Source organism: Balaenoptera musculus, chromosome 11, assembly GCF_009873245.2.
Source record: "Balaenoptera musculus isolate JJ_BM4_2016_0621 chromosome 11, mBalMus1.pri.v3, whole genome shotgun sequence".
NCBI lineage: Eukaryota > Metazoa > Chordata > Mammalia > Artiodactyla > Balaenopteridae > Balaenoptera > Balaenoptera musculus.
In genome coordinates this window covers 50,567,187-50,590,032 of record NC_045795.1, presented here as the reverse complement: position 1 = coordinate 50,590,032, position 22,846 = coordinate 50,567,187, and the positions used below count along the sequence as shown (strand labels likewise).

General features: G+C 41.5%; 1 protein-coding gene across 1 annotated transcript in view; it reads left to right on the top strand.

The window, feature by feature from the left end:
• The window catches only part of GADL1 (glutamate decarboxylase like 1), a 182,415-nt gene that overhangs the window by 40,380 nt on the left and 119,189 nt on the right, over positions 1 to 22,846 (top strand). The window contains exons 3-9 of the mRNA XM_036870770.1: positions 1,416 to 1,542; positions 3,785 to 3,875; positions 7,279 to 7,385; positions 8,075 to 8,190; positions 13,994 to 14,073; positions 14,194 to 14,248; positions 19,116 to 19,232. Coding sequence (XP_036726665.1) covers positions 1,416 to 1,542; positions 3,785 to 3,875; positions 7,279 to 7,385; positions 8,075 to 8,190; positions 13,994 to 14,073; positions 14,194 to 14,248; positions 19,116 to 19,232 — 693 coding nt within the window. The remainder of the gene's footprint in view (positions 1 to 1,415; positions 1,543 to 3,784; positions 3,876 to 7,278; positions 7,386 to 8,074; positions 8,191 to 13,993; positions 14,074 to 14,193; positions 14,249 to 19,115; positions 19,233 to 22,846) is intronic.

Here is a 22,846-nt window from a genome sequence, read left to right as displayed (position 1 = left end):
CTCTCCCTCATCCTTAATGTGATACTGCTTTCCGAGTTCTAATGATGGTGCATTTTCAAAATCTCCATATATGCTTCATTCCTAAAGCAGCTAGCCTCATCCAGACTACTACCTTCTCTTGCCTGGTTTATTAGAGTAACCTCTTAGTTCCAATTTTATTTGGAATCTCCATATAGCAACCAAAGCTATTGTCTAAAACACAAATATGATCATATAATCCCCCTGTCCAAAACATAACAGTTTTTTTAGAGCCATGTTCAAACTCTGTAACATGCCCCACAAAGCCTGTCACAATCTGAGCCTTGTTTATCTCTTCATTCATTCATTCATTCATTCATTCATTCAACACATCTTTGTTGATAACCTCTTGTTATGGCAGGCTCTGTTAGTTACTTGGGATCGGTGAGCAAACTGACTGACACGTCTGCTCTCATGGAGATTGTGTAGGATATCATAAATGAATTACACAGGACGCTGGAAGGTGACAGGTGCTATGGAAAAAGGAAGAGAAGAAACAGTTGGGGGGAATTGCTAGACATGGGGTAATGTGCAGCCTGGGATTTTAAATAAGGACTCAGGATTGCTGTCATTGAGAAAGTGACATTTGAGAAGGGTTTTGGATGAAGTGAGGAAGTTAGTGATGAGGATATTGGGGGGGCATCAGGCTGAGGGCAAAGACCCAAAGGTGGGAATGTGCCTGGTCTTTTAAGAAACAGAAAGGAGGCCAGGTTGCCGGGGCAGAGTCAGCTGGGAGGAAAGCAGTGCCACCAGGGAAGGCGGTTGTACAGGATCGTTTTAGGTCATTATAAGGACTTAGGCTTTTACTTTGAAAGAATGAGGAGCCATCAGAGGTGTTAGAGCAGAGGGGTGACCGTGGCTCATATACAAGAGGAGCATTCTGGATTCTGGCTGCCTGGCTGAGAGTAGATTGTACGGGGCCAGGGGACAAGCAGAGAGACAAGTTAGGAGTTATGCCCGGAGCCGAGCTTCACTTCTCCCTCCCTCCCCCAGGCTCTGTGTTCAAGCCACACCCAACAGACTTCACTCTTCAGAAGGGCTGTGGGTGCCCTTATATCTCAGCTTTGCTTGTGATGTTCCTCCCACCTAGAAGGCCCCTTTCATGACCCCATCCCTTAATCTTTGCTTGGTTCACCCCACTCTTATTTTATGTCACAACTTAGATGTCAGTTCCTCCAGGACATCTTCCCAAATGTAAGATGGGGTCCCTCCTTTGTTCCAGCAACATCTGCTTTACCATCATAGCTCTGGTCACAGGGAACTATGTTTGCAGGTTAAATCTCTCTCTCTCCCACTTGTCTGGAAGCTTCACAAGGGTAGGGGCCACGCTTCTGACATCCTCTCCACACCTGGCTCTAGCGGGTGCCCAGTTAACCGTGCCTTTGTCGCATCTCCAGGTCTGTGAGTGGCGGCCCCCTGAACAGCTGAAACAGCTTCTCGACTTGGAGCTAAGGGACACAGGAGAGCCACACCAGCGGCTGTTGGAACTCTGCCAGGACGTCATACGCTACAGCGTCAAGACCAGTAAGAACTTCACTGACTCCCTTGATCCGTGCCTCTAACACGTTCTTCCATTTTCTTAAGCCTGTATTTACCTCATAGTAAAGGCAACTAGGGCGCTGTTTATGGGATGAGAAAGCTGGATCAAAAATAGTGGTTCTGATGTTTTGACAATGGTCCATATGTCTAATCCGTAAAATAGATTTGTCAAGGCCAAAGATAGGTTGATAGAAAAACTGATGGTGTTAGTGGTCATAAGTAAATATTATCTGCTCTTCAGCAATCCTCATCCTCCTGATAAGTAGCAGTATCATGACTGCTACTTATCATTTCTTTTGTTGGTCCAAACTGATAAACAGTATTTTGATTTTAGAAGTTGTTAAGGGATTTTAAATCCTGATTGCCCAGAATATGGCCCCCCAAAATGTTCAAGAGGGTGTCTTTACTATAAACAGGGATAGATTTATTTGTAAAGTACTCTTGGCAGTTGGCAAGGACCAAATTATTTGATCAAATCTAGCAGGATCAAAAGATAAAAACCTTTCGGAAGGTATAAGAAAATGAATGCATGGTGAGTTTTTGCTCTGATAGTTTCACAATAATGCTGAACCACTGTGATCTTTTGTAAATGCAGTAACATGATCTTTGTCTTGTGCTTAAGTCCTATTCCAATTGACTGTTAATATCCTATATACCCAATGAATAAGTTTCAGAAGTAGAAGAATAACTTTCCAAAATATGCATTTCTCAGTGTGATATGAAGGTAATCTAGTGCTTAAGACCATACAGGCATTATGCTTTGTGAGTTCTGACACTGAACTAAATTTAGTGGAAAGAACATAATAAAATCCTGGCTAAAAATAATTGGTTTATATTCCCTTGGGAAAGTCTGGTGTATGTATCAAAAAACCAGTTAACATTTCAAATGCAGAGATACATATCTCATTATTACAGTGCATGTCGGAAGTGTAGAATGACATTTAATGCAGTAGGTTTTTCAGTTTACTGGATACTTTCCATAAAGTTACCATGGAAATCAATCATAAATTAACGTGGAACTAAAAAAAAGTCTTATTAAAATTACTTGTAGCAATGTCTGGTTTCCTTTGCCAGATTAGAGGAAGTTTGCCATGATTTATACGAAAAGGCATTTTCTTCTAAGACTTTTGTTTTTCACTGAACTGGTTTAAAGAGAAAAAAACCCCAAAACCAAATGCTGTGAGTTGCAATGAGAGGTCACTAACGAAAATGATTCCCAAATACCCAAATTTAGAAATAGGCCTCCTACCTCTTTATTCTTTGTCACACTGGACTTCCTATGATTGAGAATGTCAAGCCAGCTGTTAGCCTGGGGTTTGGTGTGAATATTCACACTGTGTAAAGCCAAGAACCTTTATGAGACCTTTTATAGGAGGGAAAAAAATAGAAAGTTGGAACTGAAGTTTTTCGAGCCTTAAAGGCAACTGCCTTTGAAGTGCATTGAATCAGAAAGTTTATGTAAGCTGCATGATGAGTCACATCTTACTCCAACAACACGATGCCAGTTGCACTATAAAAAATGGTCCAATCTGAAAAATTAAAAGGCCACTCACTGCCAGGAGCCTGAAGTGAACCCTGTTGGTGAGTGAAATGTGTTTAAATTAGGGAAATTAACATCGATATTTTTAGAAGGTAAAGGTAGCAGCAGGCTTTGATATGTGGACAAACTGCTCAAATAATCCATTTCTCAGGGTTCTGGTTTGGGTCTGGGTTGTATTTAAAAAGAAACAGGTAAAGCAAAGCTCTCAAAAGAGTCCTCAAGTTTTGCTTAGAAACATATTGTTCAGTAGACAGGGCTATGAAATGGGTCTTCAACATTTGTTTCCCTTGTACATGACAATATTTTAAATGCTTTTTTTAAATTGAGGTATAATTTACATTCAGGAAAGTGGGAAACCTCAGGTGCTCAGCTCAGTGAATTTGTACCTATCTGCATGTAAGTGACCATCACCCAGAGCAAGATATAGACCATTCCTGGGACTCCAGAGGCCCCCTCAAGCCCCTTCCTAATCAGTATCTCCTTGCCAAAGGTACCTGGAATTCTAATCTCTGTCTCCACAGATCAGCTTTGCCCCATATTGAATGTCATATAAGTGGAATCATGCACTGTATACTCCTTGTATCCAGCTGCTTACATTGTCTGAAGGATTCACTTATATTATTCTGTGTCGATAGTTTTCTTTCTTTTTTACTGCTGTGTAGATTAATATTCTATTTCAATTTACAGACCATCCAAGATTTTTCAACCAGTTATATGCTGGACTTGATTATTACTCCTTGGTGGCCAGATTTATGACAGAAGCATTAAACCCAAGTGTGTGAGTACCTTTAAATGGAATTTTACAAGGAATATGGATTAGAGATTTTGTTAAGTAGGTGAAGTTTTATTTCATGAACTTCTATTTAATGGTTTAATTTGTGCAGTGTCATCATAAACAATGGAATAGTCTTATGACACTTTGCAGTATTCAAAGAACAGTTTGATCTGATAGTGGTACTGTGAGATGGGTAAGGCAGGAATTATCTCCACTTAACAGATGAGAAAATTGATTAAGAACTCATTCCTGCATGAAAAGCCATGTCTGTGCTAAGGTGCTGTAGAGATACTTTGTGTAAAAACAAACCTCCACTTTGCCTCCATGAAGCAAATAATCTAGTGATATAGAGATGCATGCAAATTAATCAAAATGATCTACACAAATTAATGTATTATTTTCAAATGAAGGAGAGGTGCATGATGCTATAAATATAAATGGGACAAGTTTTCCTTGTTGGGCACTGAGGGAAGTCTTCTCTGAGGAAATGACGGCTGAGTGCTGAAGAATGAATGAAAGTTAACTAGGTGAAAAGAGGAGGGATGGGTTCCAGAGGGAACAGCATGTTCAAAGACTCTATGACAAGAGACAGCATGACATGTGCTATGAACCGAAAAGTCAGGGTGAGTGTAGCTGAGAAAGTTATGGGGGGTGTCATGGAGGACAAGATTGGAGCCAGACATGCAGGGCCCAGTGGGCCACATTTATGAGTTATTCTAAGTACAATGAAAAGCCATTGAAGGTTTCCACATCACTAGGTGACATTTGCTTAGTAAAAAGATCATTGGAAATACGGAGAGTGGATTGGAGGGGACCCATTAGGATGGCATTACCTTGGTCAGGTAAGAGATGATAGTTGCTTGGATTTAGACAGAAGTGGTAGGAATAGAGGGGGAAAAAATGTGTTTGGAAGATAAAACAGAAAGGACTGGATAATATACTGGATCTTGGAAATGGGAACAAGAGGGAGGTTTATAAGATGATGCCTGGGTTTCTGGCTTTAATAGCTGGGTTGATAGTCATGTCACTCACTGAGATAAGAAACACTGGAAGAGGGGCCAATTTTCAAGTCTATGGTGAAAAAGGCAAGAGCAGTAGTTCAGTTTTCCATTGTGAACATTTGCATTTGCCGTAACTTTGAAATATTTAAGTGTATACTCTTGGTGAGTTGAGATATATATGGGCCTGAAATTCTGATATTTATATGGAAGTTATAAATGTAGGTGTCACTGGCGAAGGATGGTAGTTTCAGTAGTGGGCATGGATGAGATTCCTAAAGTCAGGGATTCTCAACCCTTTCTGCTCTTTAGGATCAACCTAGGAACTGGGTTAATATTAAGACCTGGGTCCCAACCCAGACCAATTAAATCTGAATTTCTGTCTATGTGTCCCGGGCACTGATATATTTTCATAGCCCAACAAGTGATTTTAATGAGCAGGATGGAGACATTTTAAATAAAAACAAACCAGGAGATGGAGAAGCACTGCCTGCAGGACAGCATAGAGTGAGGAGAGAAGATGGCTCGGGCCTGGGCCTTGAGGGCATCTGATATTTCATGGTTGGGAGGAGGAGAACAAGCCTACAGTAGAGAGAGAAGAAGGAGAAAATCCACTGGGAAGGCCTGGGAGCCATGGAGGAGAGTGTGTCCAGAGTCATATATTGTTGAGTGGAGTGTTTAACTAAGACAAAGACTAAAAATGTCCCCTGGATTAACAACATGGATGTCATTGGTGACTTCAGTTACAGAATTTTTCGTGGAATAATTCAAGACAATACCAGATACCAGGTTACAATGGGTAGAAGAGTTAAGTGGTAGAAAAGATAGTGAAATTACACAATTCTGTGAACCTCTCCTTGTAAGTCCTGGGATCTCTCTAACTCCTCATCTGGGTTCTTTTACTGAAATATTTAGAGGCTTTTGAAGTATTAAATTGCTGCTAAGCTGAGTAGTCCACTCAAAATATCACGAAGCCACGAGCGCATTCTGTATTGTCTTCTCCTCCACCTCCAGGCCAATTTCCAGGTTTACGGTTGAGCTAGTTTGCAAAGACAAGTTTAATAGTATTTTTTTCTTGCTAAAAAGTGAATGATTATTTCACTTTTATTTGTAGGTACACATACACATATATACTTTTTTTTTCACACTTTTGATATGTGTAAAGTGGTTTCCTAGTATGGTTGAAAATAGAAGCTAAATTGTTTGAAAAATGATGTAACTTCTGTAGAGTGCTTGGCAGGTAGGGAGGTGATAACACAGTAGGTGTTCTTTTTTCCTTTTTTTTTTTTTTTTTGCCTCTTTACCAAAGTTTTTTTCCTTCTGATGTTAACATAATTGCATTAAATTCCGTGACTATGAATTTAAATGTGTCTGCTTAGCTTACATATTTAGAGTACGTATTTATTCAGATTCAATTTAATGTAATCACCTAATTGTTCGAGAAGGAGATTATACATATTAGTCACCCTCCAGTTATCTGGAGAAAGAAAGAAACGTTATAAAATTACATGGTAACTGTTTCAGGCTGGATTCCTGGGCAGCTGCCCTAGATGGAGCTTAGTGAGTAGGATGTTTATTAAGGGAAACCCTTGGGGTCAACGTGGGTGAGGGAGGGGAAGGAAGCAGGAGTGGGCAGAGATAGGAGTCAAGCCACTGTGTAGGCTCTAAGACCACCTTGGCTGACCCCACAGATGTCTCTGGAGCTACCCTGGCCCTTCAGTGTGGTCTGCAGCTGGACCCCCAAGGCCAGGCCCAGTTGTACCTCCAGCTGGACCAGTCATCGGGTGTGGACCACCACAGGACATTCCTAAAGGGGCTAACTTAGCAATGCTCTCTAATGACAACATTCCAGCCCAGAGCCTCAAACCTTCATGACAGGGATCCAGGTAGCGCTGTGTAGTAAAATCATCACATCATAAGAGATGTCCACAGCGCTCTTGCTATTTGTACAAACCCAGGAGTGTGGTGGAGGAATCCCAAGTTCTAGAGCTGACTGCTAGGGTACTTCATGGTAGTAACCTAATAAACCTGGCTACCATGACAATGGTTTTTCTTTAACCAGCATCCAAAGCAGCATCCAAAGAGCTAAACGGCTGCTGTTCATGGCTAATACAAAGAATCCAGGTGCACTGCTTTTATCTCTTGCAATGGAATTGAAGGTTTCCTCTAAATTAAGACTGCGAAGTAGCTAGTATCCCTAAAGCCACCAGCTGCTGACATTTATCTAACCGTGACCAGTGCTGTCATAGACTGTGTATTTCTCTGTTTCCGATGGATTCATTTCCAAAGACTCTACCCACACTTCAACAGCCACTTGGTTTAATAAAACCCTATGTGCATTTCTTGGGACTCCAAAGGGATGGTTTGACTCTAGCCATAGAAGTGAAGTGTTTTTTATATCTATCTAGTTATACGTATGAGGTGTCCCCAGTGTTTCTGTTAGTGGAAGAAGCGGTTCTGAAGAAAATGATTGAATTTATTGGCTGGAAAGAAGGGGATGGAATATTTAACCCAGGTAAGTACAATTAGTTATTGCCTCCATTAAAGCATCTACAATTTTATTCATGCCTTATTTGAGGAACAACTCCCCACAGACTTCCACATTACAAAAACTTGGATGTTAATCATGCCACTTGGGGAGAATCGAGCTTGTGCCTTTCTCCAGAGTGATGATATTTTGCCTAAATGCTACAGAAATGACATACATGCTAACAAATGAGATGTCTACAATTTTGGATTTATATCCAACACAAATGAATTTATCTGCTGCTGGGAGTTAGGAAGGGCTATCATACGTTTTTCAAGTTTATCAATTAATTTTACTTGAGAAGTTTCCTGAATCATATTTTGTTTCTCCTACAGTCCTTCTTTGGAACCAGGGAGGAGCATGTATTGTCATTTTATTGATTAGAGACAGACGGAAAGAATATTATTAACTATGGAGACTTGGGTACTGGCCCTAAGTCCATAGATGGAAACTCTTAGTTTAGAAAAGCTCTGGAATGAGAGAATAGACCATAACTTCTGGAACTGGAGATGAGGAAGTGTGTAAGAGTAATGGGATTGGAGGGGGATGCTCCCTTGATTTTGACAGTAATTTGTCATTAAGCTGGTGCACCTGCAGCCATCCATGCCTCCCACTGTAGCCGGCACTTGGGGAACAATGACGTCATGCTATACATATTTCTGTTTTCGTTTTTGCAGGTGGTTCAGTGTCCAATATGTATGCCATGAATTTAGCCAGATACAAGTACTGTCCTGATATTAAAGAAAAGGGGCTGTCTGGCTTGCCAAGATTAATCCTTTTCACATCGGCAGAGGTAAAAAACAAATTATTTTTGATATGAGATATAGATTTTCTGAGAATGAATACATCATGAAGGGAGAGGGCTTGTTTGTTTGGGTGCTCCCGATGTGCTTTTATCCCATCCATGTGTAAGTCCTGTGCCTACGTACAATGTTGTATTTCATTCCAAAAGAAATTCTGATGGGTTTGATATTGTAAGTCCTGGCCACCCAATTTTGTACATCACCTTTATTTAAAATTTATAGTCTGTAACGTTTTCTTAAGAAAAGAGAACACTTAATTTGAAAGTGCCATCTCTTTCTATGAATCTCTGAGTGTCTTATTTGTGAGAACTTAGATGATTGCTACTGATATCAGGTATGTCTTCTACTCCCATTTCCTTGTGAAATTGATTGCTTTGAATGGCTAACACAAGGGCTCTTCAAGGGGAAAGGGAGATATTCAGTAACAATGAACATCATGCGCACACGCGCGCACACACACGCACAGTTGGATGTTGCCACAGTCCCCTATCTCACTGTGCTCCCCACTGACGTAGGAGGTCCAATTGTGGATGAGCACATTGGCTTTCAGCTAGGCTGCCTGGATTCAATTCCTGTCTCCACTACTTACTATCTGAGTGACCTTGGGTAAGTTGACTAACTCTGCTGTGCCTCAGTTTCCTAATTTATAAAAATGAGTGTATCAGTTAGTTCTAATATCTAACAAATTACTCCAAAACCCAGTGGCATAGAACTATAGCCAGATATTATCGCCCTCGAGTTTGGAGATAGCTGGGTAGTGCTGCTGTTCTTGGCTGGGCTTGGCTGGCGAGTGGCTGATCTGGGAGTGGCTGGGCTGGGATGACCCCAGTGACGCTCCACATGTCTCTCATCCTCCAGCAGGCTAGTCCAGGTGTGTTGTCAGGACAGTGGTGCAGGTAAAAAACAGCATGGGCACACACTGGGCCTCCTGAGTCCTGGGCTCAGAACTGGCACATTGTCATTTCTCCCTCATTTTCTTGGTAAAATAAGTTGTATATAGGAACCTAGATCCAAGAAGTGGGAAAATAGACTTCACCTCTTAAGGAGACTCTGCAAAGCCACCAGGAAAAGGGACTGGATGCAGGGAGCAGTGAACAGTCTGGGGCCGTTAAAGCAGCCCAGTGGCGACATGAGCTTAGTAGGCATTGATTGATTAGTGGGTTATTGCAAAGATTGAATGAGTTAAAGCATGTAAAGTAGCATCTGGCACATGCTAGATAGACAAAAACGTTAGCTATTAGTAGTAATAGGAGGAGGAGAATGACCCAGCAGTAATAATGTGGAGCACAGCTCATATGCAGTCTTACTTAGAAGGGATGCTTTTTTTGTTTTTCTTTTTGTGATTCCAGTGGGGGCCTCTGGGAGTCCATCCCACCACTGCTTCTTCCCCATGTCCCCTCCTGTACCTTCTGCAATAACCCTAGGTCTCCTGTCAAACACGTGAGGCGGGCAAAATCTGAAAATTCTCTGTTAATTCCAGCTGGACTTTCCTGTATCTGTTACTTTCTTTCAAGAGCAAGTTACTTTATTACGGCAAAAGTATAAATGGTGCAGGAACCTGACCACCCCCGCGTGTTCCCCCTGCCCTGCCTGAGTTCTGGTTAGTTCAGTGCTAAGGGCAAAGTGGGCATTGAGTTGGGGGCAGCTGGGAGGAGTCATCTAGTCTGAGATTCTGACCTCAGCTCGCCAGGCCCTTCCTCATGAGATGTTCATTCTGTAGCAAGAGAAGAATGCTTGGGAATGTGGACACCTGGGAAAAATGCTTGGTTATTTGGAATGATTATGGAGTAGAATTTCCCTGCCCTGGGAAACTTTGGTTCCAACCCTCGGGTTCCAATCCTTGGTATTTCAGTTGGAGGAACCCTAGTGTATCAGAAATGCAGAGCCCCTTCTGCGTTAGAATTGCTATTTCCACGCCTTGGAAAGCTGATTAAGCAGGGGCCCTGCTATCAGTGCAGTGCTTTTACCTTTGCCTTTTTCGTTCTTCATTTGGTTTAAAATGTTACCAGAGTTATTTTCTGGGATAATTGCTCCAGAAAGAGGGAAGAATTTCTTTGGAAGCCTAAAATAAAGATTATGCCTGGGAAAGATCAGTAACAGGTGTAGCTGGCAAGTTGGGAATGAAAAGAAATTAAAAGTTGTGAACCCAGAACTAAGTATTTTTTAAAATCTCCGGTGGAGATATAGGTGCAAAAAGAGGTAAAATATATGCCTTGGCTAACAGACCAGCAGAGGATGGAGCCAGAAAACCAAGCTAGATGTGTGTCTTAGTTTGCTCAGACTGCTCTAGCAAAATATAGAGTGGGTGGCCTAAACAACAGATGTCTATTTCTCACAGTTCTGGAGGCTGGGATGTCCACGATCAAGGTGCTGGTAGGTCTGGTGTCTGGGGAGAACCTGCTTCCTGGCGAGTGAACCTCTGTGCTCACATGGCCTTGCCTCTGTCCAGGCTCGTGATCAGAGTGAGGCCTGCCTTCCTCTTCTTACAAGGGCACTCATCCCATCAGAGTCTCGCCCTGGAGACCATCACACTGGGGGCCAGGGATTAAACACACACGAATTTTGAGGGGACTCAAGCATTCAGTCCATAACAAAGTGAACTCCACAGAAAAATGCCATAACTTTGAACACACTGTAGCCTTGAATATATAAATTTTACCCCATCCACCATACTCTTCTTTGTAGCTCCTTCTTTTCCCTGCTCTGCCAAAGAGACCCAAGTCATAGCATTGACACTACTTTAATTCATATTTTAGGGACCTCTGTACCACTATTTACAACAAATCAATCCATTACTTAGTTAAAAAAAAAGAATTAAAGAAAGCTGTATTTCCTAAAAGATCCTAAACCCTATGCTAATCTTTTTGTTATAGCCCCCTTGTTTTTTTTCAGGCGTTGGCCCATGGCCCCCTGGTTATTTTCCCAGATTGTTTTATCAGGTGCCCTTTCTTTTCCAGTTTTTATGCAGCCCCAGATGAACCAGGGTAAGTTACTCCATCTCTGCCTTGCACCATCAAATGCAGAATGTGTGCACTCACCACTAAAGGGGTTTTTGCATACACTTCAGGCGTCCATGGTAATTCAGCTGTTGGTGGAGACCAGGAAGATCACAGCAGAGACCCCTAGACTGTCAGCATATCTAAGGTAGCCTCTCCAGGCCAAGCGGGAACCAAAGAGAAGGAGACTTTTGGAGAAAAATAATAAAAGGAACAGATTTGTGGCCTGATTAGCAGTTAGATATGAATTCCTTACATTTATAGAAATTTTAGGGTTGTCATTCAAATCATTTTGGGAATTAGCATGAAGTAGTGATTATTGTCCGCCACTAAAAAGTGAGGGAGAAAAGAAACCCTTTTCACTCCCAGGCCAGCGATCAGTTGTCCTAGTTCCTTACTAGCAGGATCACGGCTGGGATGAGGCAAGTGAGACGTTTAGAGTCCAGGTCTCAAGGTCACACCTCCTTAAATTTTGCACCTGAGGTGCCTGACTCCCTCCATCGTGGCCCTGCTCTCTAGGTGAGGCTGCCCTGAGTTTGGATGGCATTGCAGGCATTCACAGGCCAGCAGGTGCTTTTCAGGATGTTGTGCAGAGTGTAAGGTAGTCCATCTGGATTCCGGCTCTGCCTCTTTAGGCATTGAACCAGCTGCGTGCTCTTGGAAAAGTCCCTGTACATTCCTTTTCTTTATTTCCTAAGGCATAACATTCATAACCCTGCTCTCCCCACCACCTGAAGCTAACTTGAACTTCAAACTAGTCAGCGTCTTAGGACTCCAAGTGTCCAGAACACAATCCACAGGAGGGGAAAGCAGCGGTTCACTGAGAAACCCAAGGTCACAGATGAAATCCTTGCTGGAACCAGGAAGGAATACTTCAGTGCAATTCTGTCTTTCCTGTGGGCACTGGCCATCTTACTTTTATAGAAATGAATACCCACTGAGATTTATGTGTCTTCTGTGGACGAGTGGAACTCAGGGGGAGACTGGGTCTTAGAAGGACTAACTTCTCTTCTGCCAGTGAAGGGAGTAGGCACTTCTTGTTTCTAAATGCAGCTGTTACTTCTGAACTCCGGCCTTCTAGGTTTTTCCTTCTCTTGAAACTACTCAGTATGTCTGAAGCATTGCTCTTTCTTTTTTTTTCCCCTTCCAGGGCTCTTTTCCTCCTCTGATGCTTTCAGATGTTTAGACTTCAGTTTTTCAGACTTGTAAAAATCTATCTCTATCCATCTGAGATTGACATTGGACTCTACTTTGCCCTGAGATACCCAAAAATAGCTCCACCGAAGCTATTCTTATTCTGATGACAGGTTTTTTATTCAGCAGATCCATTGGTTGGGGGTATTTTGCTATTTCTCAGGGCAAAGCAATGTGATCTTCCTTATTGGCAGATGTCAGTGGGGGTAGGCTACTATTTATCATTATGAAATCAATAGCTGTTTGGTGCCAGAGCCCCAATCTCTGGTAAGAAATAATTCACCTTAGCTGTGTCACCTTAGCTATGGTGGGCTGATGTAACAAGTAGGGAATTAACTATATTTTCATGTACATTATTACTCTTCACTATGCACATGCTCTTGTAACAACCCGAAATGAATGCATCCTACAGGCATTTTGAATGTGTCCTATTTGATATTTGGAAATTAATTATTTAGGATGGTTTCATTTTTCCTGATGGTGTTACTTCTGCATTTATTTTTACAGAGTTAAAAAAGAGCTCCCCATAAAACTGTCTTGACAAAAGAGGAAAAAATTTACCACATTTGAGGGAAATATATCAAGTTAAGTGTGAAGGCTTGATGACTCTTTTAATGTATTCATACCTACAAATTAAATTACTAAGGTGTTTTGGTACAATAATGTCCTTTAGCACCTTCACTTTTTCTGGCATGGAAAAGAATTAATTGACCACCTGTCCACAATAATGTATGAAGAGCGACATCTCCAATGTTTGAATGCTAATTATTTTATAGGATTTACGTAGGGCAAAAAGGCCCAACAATCCAAAGTATATACCACTATTTGCCAATAAGAGATAGACAAGACCTAATTCCAAAGCCAGCTCTTAGCCTCATTCATGCCAGGGCTGCATCAGTAGTGTGTCTATAAATTATTATTACTTCTGTTGTTATGATTTAGCCACATTCCCGTGTGTCTAATTTCAGTCTTATATTCAATATTAAACAAGATTGGTCAAGTGTCTGATCAGCATTTATAACCCACTGTTTGCTCTTGAAAATAGATTCTTCTGTGGCCTGTGACTACAATTTTTGAGACAGTCTTGCTCACTCCTTAGAGGGTTTTTGAGTCAGCAGTGGACTAGATTCTGTTTCCATTAATACTGAGTTTTATTAGTAGCATCAAGAGAAACTTTTCTCAATGTTACGTAAAACAACAGCCTCCGGTGACCAAGTCTTTTCCATATGCCAGGCTCTGTGCTAGCTCTTTACAGACATTAACCCATTTAACTCCATGACAAGCAGATGGAGGAAGCATCCACATGCCCGCTTTATAGATTAGCAGATGGAGGCTGGGAGAGTATGTGTTCTTTGCTCAAGGGTCTATAGCTGTAACTGGGAAAACTTGGAATTACATCCTGGTTTCTCTGACCCCAACCAAAATCAGTGTTTTCAACCACTATACTAAAGAGCTCAGTTAAATGACTTTCTTTTTTTTTACGGCAATACTATTCCAAAGGTTGGGCTTAGCCGTATGATGTACACCCATTTAGATAATAAACAGTACTCTTTTCATGCTATGTATTTGTGTCTCTCTCTCCCCCTTGCCTTTTTGAATGTAGTGTCATTACTCTATGAAGAAGGCGGCCTCCTTTCTTGGGATTGGCACTGAGAATGCTTGCTTTGTGGAAACAGATGGAAGGTAATGGGGACAGGATCCGGAAGCCTGGTGGGTGGAGGGGGAAACCGATACTATTTAAAAAGCAGTACCAAGGTCTGTTCACTGCTGAACATAACAATGTCTCAAACCTGTGTCTCTTAGAGGTAAGATGATACCTGAGGAGCTGGAGAGGCAAGTGTGGCAAGCCAAGAAAGAGGTGAGAGGGGGAAGGAGAGGGAGGGAGAGAAAACGTGTGTGTGTCTGGGCATTAGGGGGAGCATGCAGGGCCCGCGGCCAGGCCCAGGTCTGTATGTGTGGGAGAGAGAAGAGGGCCCCTTAGAATTAAAGGAGGAAGCTCATTTACAGATGTGCTATTTCTGGGTGCTTGCTCTACACGTTCTGAGGGGTTTCTCAGATGTTCTCATTCCCAGGTGGCTGGAGCTTATTAAAACACTGACATCACTGGATTCCGGATTCTTGCCTAGAATTAGCCTCAAAAGATGAGCCCAGCCTCTCTAGCAGGGTCCCAGCATCCACACTCCTACGTAGCTCTCGACTCTGGGGATGCTACAGGCGAAACCGGTTGTCTCTGAGCTGCATTCAGGATGATTTCTGATTTCTTGATCAAACTGTCCTCCTGGGTTGCTTCCACCCAAAGCCCATCCATGACCATCACCCCCGGTTGGGTGTGGGTCTAGTATTTCAGCTCTGGCAGACTATCCTCTCTTCCTTAGCTGCCAGGATGTATTAAAGCTGGCATATCCATCGCTGGGGAAGGCAAGGCATGGCCCTGGTCGCCTGCTGTACTCCAGCTCAGCCTGGTGTCTGCTTTTCGGGTGTGGCGTTGTCTTGGCGCAGCCACCTTGCTTCTTGGACCAAAAGCCTACGGGATTAGGTGCGGCCCCGTCACTGCTTCCCTCCCGTCTTCCCGCAGCCCCCACGCCAGCGCAGCTTCCGGCTGTTCCCCCACCACCTTCCAACAGACGGCAACAACGTCGGGTGTGACTGCTGAAAAATTAGAAGCCCAGCTTTTGAGCTGGGATATAAGTTTATCTCTCCTCACAGGGCTTCACACTTTAGGAAAGATGGGTTCTTTTATTTTTATTTTCTAAGATTTAATATTATATTTCTTTTCTTTCACTCTTCATATTTTTTTAAATTTTTCATGAAATTCAACTTATCTGGAGCATGCTAGATCACTGTATTTGGTGTGAAATTCTGTACTTGAAAGTTCTGCCTTTATTGCAGATGTATTGGCTTCTGGTGTGTGTCCTTAGCACTACATTTTTTAAAACATTCCATTGACAAGTGGATTTGATAGTTGTCTGGTGGTACAGGTTATCAGATTTCTTTATCTCTTGGGTAAAATTCTATATTGCAACCTGTTTATTCTGCTGTGAACTACAGATACCACCTTCTAGTTTTATCTATTTTTTAAAATCTAGTTTTATCTTTTTCTACAGAAGTTCCTATCAAAAAGAACTTTATGTTATTAATGCTTGTTGGTGGGGAATATTGACTCTGCTTTTTGTATGGTTCATATGATTCCTTTTTTCCTTCCTTCCTTCCTCCCTTCCTCCTTCCTTCCTTCCCTTCCTCTCTTTCTCTTTCCTTCCTTCCTTCCTTCCTCCCTCCCTCCTTCCCTCCCTCCCTTCTTTCTTTCTTTCTTTCTTTCTTTCTTTCTTTCTTTCTTTCTTTCTTTCTTTCTATTTTAAACTTTTCATTATGGAAAATTGTAAATATATGTAAAACTAATATAATGAGATTCCACATACCAGTGATGCAACTTTCACAATCATTAGCTTATGCTCGCCTCCCCTCCCAGTACCTCTAGATCAGTTTGAAGTGTATCCTACACATTATATCATTTGATCTATAAATAGTTAAGTATATCTGTAAAAGATATGTACTCTCTCTTTAAAAAAAAACCCATAATGCAATTATAAGAAAGAATACATTCTTAGTATTATCCAGTATTCACTCTGATTAAATTTTCTCCCATTGCCTTTTTAAAAAAATAGCTGGTGGTCTGAATAAGGAGTCATACAAAGTCCATGTGTGGCATTTGGTTGATTTATCACATAAATCTTTTCTAACCTACAGTCTCCCCTCCTTTTTTCCCTTGCAAATGATCTGTTGGAGAAACCAAGTCCTTTGTCCTGTAGAGTTTTCACATTATGGATTTTGTTGATTCCATCAAGAATTTGAGACTCTAAGCGCTCCCCTCCCCTGTACCTCCCCATCTGTTTTCTATATTTCCTGTAATTTGTCTGTTAGATACTGAGACTTGGGGAGATTCAGGTTGGGTTCAGGTTGGAATTTTTACCAGGAAGACTTCATGGGTGGCATTTTGCCCTTCAATCAGGAGACGTCTTGGGCCTCCTTTTGTTATCGGTCCATCTATCACAGAACTCTGCATCAGCCTCTCACCTCATGGATTTTGCTGCCATTTGTCATCATTGTCTAGATCCGTTATTTCATTAGTGATGTTCTAATTCATTCTCTCATTCCTTCTTCATTTAGTGGCAGGCCTCCTACTCTAAACATTTTTGTTTCTTCATCCATATCTGGTTTCCCTAAGGAAACAGTTTGGACAAGCAAGACAGAATCAATATTTTATTCTTTTCCCTTATTTACCAATTTTCAGAATAGTGAGTGAGTTGCCAAGCATCCTGAAGGATAGCCAAACCTTTTTTTCTTTTTAAAGTATCATGAAGAACTCATCTTCTAACATATTGGATGGATTTTACTCCACGGCAGTCATTATTATTTTCATTGTTCAAATTTCTGTTTGTTTTGACAATGAAAGTCCATGAAAGTGACATATCCTGAAGTTGAGAACTTGAAAAGGAAGTTTTTAAAAAGTAAAAATTGCTTTAGGCACACTTGAAAGTAGGGCAACAGGGTTAGAGTTGGCATGCCTCCTCAGTTTTCTCTCAAGTCAGTTAAAACTTGGGCTTGGATTCACTAAGGACAAATCTTGCATCCATTCTGAGATTTTAATACCTGATGACTAGTTTCTTTTTCTCAGTAGCTTCAGACCTACTTTTTGTTGTTGTTTGTTTGTTTCAAGCTTTTAACTCATATTGTTACAGATGTAGGAAATAGTTATCAACTTTTTTTTTTGGCTGCTGGGATTCAATTCCCTGGCCAACCATGATCCATTAAACAATCTGTTGAGCCGTGACCTTTACCTTGATGCCATTACAAAGGTGGTAAAAACCACAGAAGCATCAGAAGTTCTAAAGTGCTTATAAAAAGATAAAACTAGTGTAAACACTGAATAATTGGAAGTATTTTTGTGTATGCGTATTTGAAATGACAAACTTTCTTAGAGAATACAACTCATTGGCAACACACAATCAATACTGTTTCCACTGACTTTTCTCATTAATAGTGTGAGATATGAGAAAGGGAAAAAAAAAAACCTGGAAGGTTAAATCCAGATTATGAAAGTTGAATTTCTGGGACTTAGATTTATAGCTAGATTAAAAAGGTGAGGAAAACTCATTAATGGTCTGTAATAGCTAGCATAGATATTTTCCTCACAATTGTCAGGATGTCATAGACTTTATAAGGAAAGCCCAACCATTAAAGACACCTTCAGTGGTTTTAGTAAATTACTTTTTCTATTGCTTTTACTGATTGATGTAAATCTGGTCACATTTCATTTAGGTCACGGGCATGATAAAGACATCATCTGTTGGTAGTTGATTACAGGGAAGAAGTCCCAAAGCCTATGGTCCCAGGGGCTCTGTCACCTACTGGCCCTGCTCTAGGAGGCTTGGTGGACTGTATTCCATGTGTCACAGCCGTCTCCCCGCATGGCAGATGGATCCATTGTGTACCATCACTTTGATTCCTATGCATCTCAGCCTAGAGATGTGGACCAAGCGTCCTTGCTCTGCCCCGCTTTCCATCGAGAAATAACTTCTTTCTGTCAAAGGTCAGCTAAATTGGAATGAATCTGGTTCAAGCCGAACACCCCTGACATTAAATGGGACATAAAAATATGTTACAAGAACAAGTGTATTTCACGATAAAACTGAGGGAAAAATGACTCCATCCTAAAATGACTTTGACTCTTTCTCTGCAAGTAAGTATTCTTGTCACTGACTTCTTGTGCTCTAGAATCAGGATTCTACTTGCTCTCCTGACCCCCACCTTTGTCTGCAAATTTTCCCCTCATGGCACTTCCAAAGAGAGCAACACACCTCTGCCAACACGCTGAGAGGATGGATCTATCTGGAAACAACCTCGTGTACTCTCTTCTACATGGCTGCCATAAAATCCCTCATGAGACCATGGTGCCTGGCTCGCTCGACTGGAATTACCATTCATCTCTGCACTTGTTCCCACATTCTCCCTTTCCTCCCATTTCTCATGGGTACCTGCTCTCTCCGCAAGATGCAGCCATGGACTGGATGAGGAGGGAAAATTATGGCAGAAAGACGCAGGTTCTCTTTTCCAGCACATTCTAATGACTTTCTCTGTGGCAGCACCCGTTTGGGGGAGTGTATCGCAATAAGGTTACTGTATCCCCTCTGACGCCAAATTCGTACCTGATTACATCCCTTGCCTTGTAGCTGCACTTACTTCACCAGGTGACAAGCAGACAGGCCTGCATGGCCTGCCCCTGCAGCTGGCTGTTTGTCTTCTAGTCCTGTTCCTTCTTATTTTGGAGGTGCTAGGGAGGCCCCGATGAGTCTCCCTGGGAAGGAGTTAGGAGTCACACAGGATGCCAGTTTGCTGTGGAGGTTGAGTTTATTCACTTCTATCCGGAAAAGCTAGAGAACAGAAAAGACTAATAAAGAAAATGAGAGTAAAGAGAATAAGGATGCATGTGGAGTTGGGACAAAGGATACTATTGCCATGGCATTTTCTGTTTCTTTAACCTATTTATAGTGACTAGAGGCCATGTGATGGAGAAGTGTAAACAACACTCACTCAATGAATGTTTATCTCCAAAGAAACCAGATAAATGTCTGGGTGTATAACCCTTGTGTTTACCAACCTACTGTAGCACAGATTTAATGGTGACGATGATGATTCTTATAATTCTCACATGTGGGTCCTTCTCACAGGGTGCAGCTCCATTCCTTGTCTGTGCCACATCTGGTACCACGGTATTGGGGGCCTTCGATCCTCTGGATGAGATAGCGGACATCTGCGAGAGGCATGGCCTCTGGCTCCACGTGGATGTAAGTTCATCTGGGTGTGCATATCTGTTAAACTTTCTAGCCTTTTTGCAGCTTTGGTGGGAAGTTTTTCGTATTCTCAGTAACTAAATGTGAGGTCCCCAGCTAGTTGTATTTAAATGTATATTTCTAATTAGGGGAAATAAATGTGTTGTTTCCTGTTAGGTAATAAAGAAGAAGATCCCGCATTGATGCGCATTTTGTCTTAGTTTTCCAGATTTCCTCTTCTGTCCTGAATCATTTCTTTGGTCCCTTGGATCTACTGTCACTGAGGCAACATGGTGTGGGGGACACATTTCCTACTGTGCAGTCAAGAGGCTGGTTTTGGATTCGAATCTGCCTCCTCTCCATTGTGACCCCAGCTGTTTGGGTTTTGGTTTCATTTGTAAAGAGGGAAATGACTGACGTGGTCAATAAAGGATCTTCTAGCTCTAACATTCTGTGCTTCCAATCAGCTGGAAAATGCAAAAGGCTGCATGACTTCATTGCATGCCATAATTAAAACAGGTTTTATCTGGATCTATCATAGGTAACTATTGGAGAGGGATTGGGATAACTTATATTCTTCACAATTTTCTAACTTAAAGGGCTAATTTTCTAACTTAAAGGGTTGGCCTTTTTTTTTTTTTTCTAATTAGTTTTGTAGGTCCTGGGGTTGTTCATAATAATTGTTGTCGTAAATTAACAGTAACTCTTAAAATTCTACTTATTTAGGGTTAGAAAGTTGAATTCAGCCGGTTATGAATGCTTGTTGAGCTTTTTGGTTTTCTTTGTGTGAGTGTGAAAACAGCAGTTAATTAGTTTGATTCAAGCCAGTAGAAAGAACTGTTGAACCTGCAGTTGAGAGGAACTTTCCTCCAGTGAGTGGTTCGTGTCCTCCTTATCAGAAAAAGAAAGGACAATATTTTTGATTCACTGAACATTAGGTAACTGAGCATTTATTTGGGGGATATGCCTGCACATAATTTTATAGTTTGTATGATTTTATGCTTTCAAGGTAAAGTTTCTATGATATAATATCGAAAGAATTTTTCAGCAACTCAAAGCTTTCAGTAAAAGTATGCTAATATTTGGTAAAAGCAGAAGTAGTAATATAAAGCTCACTAGAGTGATAGGCTTGATTAGTAAGCCAATGGCAATACATCAGGTAGATTATTTGTGACTTCTTTAAATGGGATTATAGTATCTGTATCTGTTCACATTTCAACTTATATCTCATTGATTTTTATAGACTTAGAAGCATAATAATACAGTATGTCCTGAAAGATAATATGAAGTGAGTACTTTTGTGACTGTGGAAATAGGGGCAAAATCAAATATCTGAGCAGTTATACTTAAAAATTCTACTCTCATAAAAGAAACATCAAATATGGATTATATGGTTTATGTAAAACAGAGTAACTACAGCAGTTTCCAAATTGGGAATGATATTAAGAGATTTATGGGGCTTAGAAAGAATTGTGATTTATAAGATGTGAATGAAAACCTCTCTAGATTTTCTAAAAATCAAAGCTTGAATTTTTGAAGAAAACACTTTTATGAGGGAATATTTAAGCCACGCAAATTGTTCTATTTGCATATAATAAGCTTCAAGTTGAATGTCTGTAGTATTAGATTAAATCTGACAACTGTTTATATGACTTATTAAAGAAATTAGCTCTAACATTGAGACAGTACTCACTCATCCTCTAATATTGCAGACATCATTCTGTTGATAAAATTTTATGCAGGAGCATATAACTTCTCTTGAAGAAACTTCATATACCAAGGGTAGTTTATTAATTTTACAGATAAAAAGTTAGTAAAATTACAGTGATTACTTTGGCCTGTTTGAATTTTTTTTTTTTTTTTTGGCTGCATTGGGTCTTCATTGCTGCACACCGGCTTTCTCTAGTTGCGGTGGGCAGGGGCTACTCTTCCTTGTGGTGTGTGGGCTTCTCGTTGCGGTGGCTTCTCTTGTCACAGAGCACGGGCTCTAGGCGCATGGGCTTCAGTAGTTGTGGCACGCGGGCTCAGTAGTTGTGGCTCGTGGGCTCTAGAGTACAGGCTCAGTAGTTGTGGCGCACGGGCTTAGTTGCTCTGCGGCATGTGGGATCTTCCTGGACCAGGGCTCAAACCCTTCTCCCCTACATTGGCAGGCGGATTCTTAACCACTGCGTGACCAGGGAAGTCCTGAAATTTTCTAAAGGGTATTTTAAAGATCCTTTAAAATATTAAAAACTGGCATTTACTTGCTTTCTTTTTAAAAATGTAATTAGAATTGCTTGGTCTTCTGCGTTTTCCATAAAACCAGGTTGCCTGGCATATATACCGTATCTTATTATTTCTAAGATACACATATTTTGTTTACATTTTTAATATACCTAATTGGTATGTTGATGTCATTTTTCTTTTTCTTAGCAATCCACAAAAAAATGGTACTCTTACATCTGATAGTGCCTGCAATTTGGTTAATTACAATGTATTTTTAAACAACAGAATAAGAAAAACTTCAGTTGTGTTAGAATATTTTGCCTCCAGGACTATTCTGTATCTGCGAGAGTCAATGTTATCCCAGCCTCTGCCTGAGACCAGGATTTCAGGGCTGATCCAGCTCTTCTCTGAAGCAGAGGCTGCGGCCACTGCAAAACCTCACCCTCCCAGCAACACTTCCTACGGTGTCTCACCCACACTCCATCCCAAGTCCCGGGGGAGGTGACAAACGCTGTATTTAAAATCATGGGCTTTAGGGGCTGCCATCTCTACATTCCACCCTGCTTCCACTTCCCTTTCAAGATTGGCTGTACAATTAAATTATTAACTAATTACTTGAAGAGAAAAACGTAGTAAAATGGTACTCATGGTGTCTGGCTCATAGCTCAATAATGACATCCGTTGGTTCAATGTTGTTGCGAGCTCTGGAGTGAGGGGGTTGTGGAGTGAAGCCAGTACAAGTAGGGCACTGGCAATCAGGTGCGTCGTTTTTCCCCTTTCAGCTCTTTTGAGGAATACATTTATGAACGAGCTGCTTCTAACGCTGCCTACCACCCTGTAAACCAGTGAACTAATGCCTTGAAAGAGTTCATGTGATTTTAAAACTTCAGTCCAGCTCACTAAGATTGGCAGAATATTTGTCTGCTTTTTGAGGAGGAAGAAGAGGCAGAGGCCAGTGCAGGAGGCACCAGGGAGGGCAGGTGTGTGAGTGGGCAGGTGGAAAGGGTGAGAGTGAATGGGCGTGGCTGAGCTTTACTGATTAATCCTTCCCCTAGTTGCCACTGGTAGGTCCTCAATGCGGTTGGGGGTTAAAAAGATTGAGAAAAGCAGGCAACTTAGAGTTTAGGGATGTAAGAGAAATAAAAGAACCTAATATGTAAGTTATCTTCATGTTCCTGAGGGTCAAGTTCTCAAACCCCAGGTCTGGGGAGCCTCAGTTAGCAGGTTCAGATCACGTTTTCCCAGAGGCTGAGGGCAGCTGCCTCCGTAGCTCAGCTTTGGTCACCCATGGTCCATCATGAACTCCGGTGGGACAGAGAGGGCAGCAGCAAGGGCACTTGACTGACAATCCTGATCATCAGTCCTTCATCTGGGCATCTTTGGAACTCGCCTGCACACCACCTTCGGCCCACAAACCTTTGGGA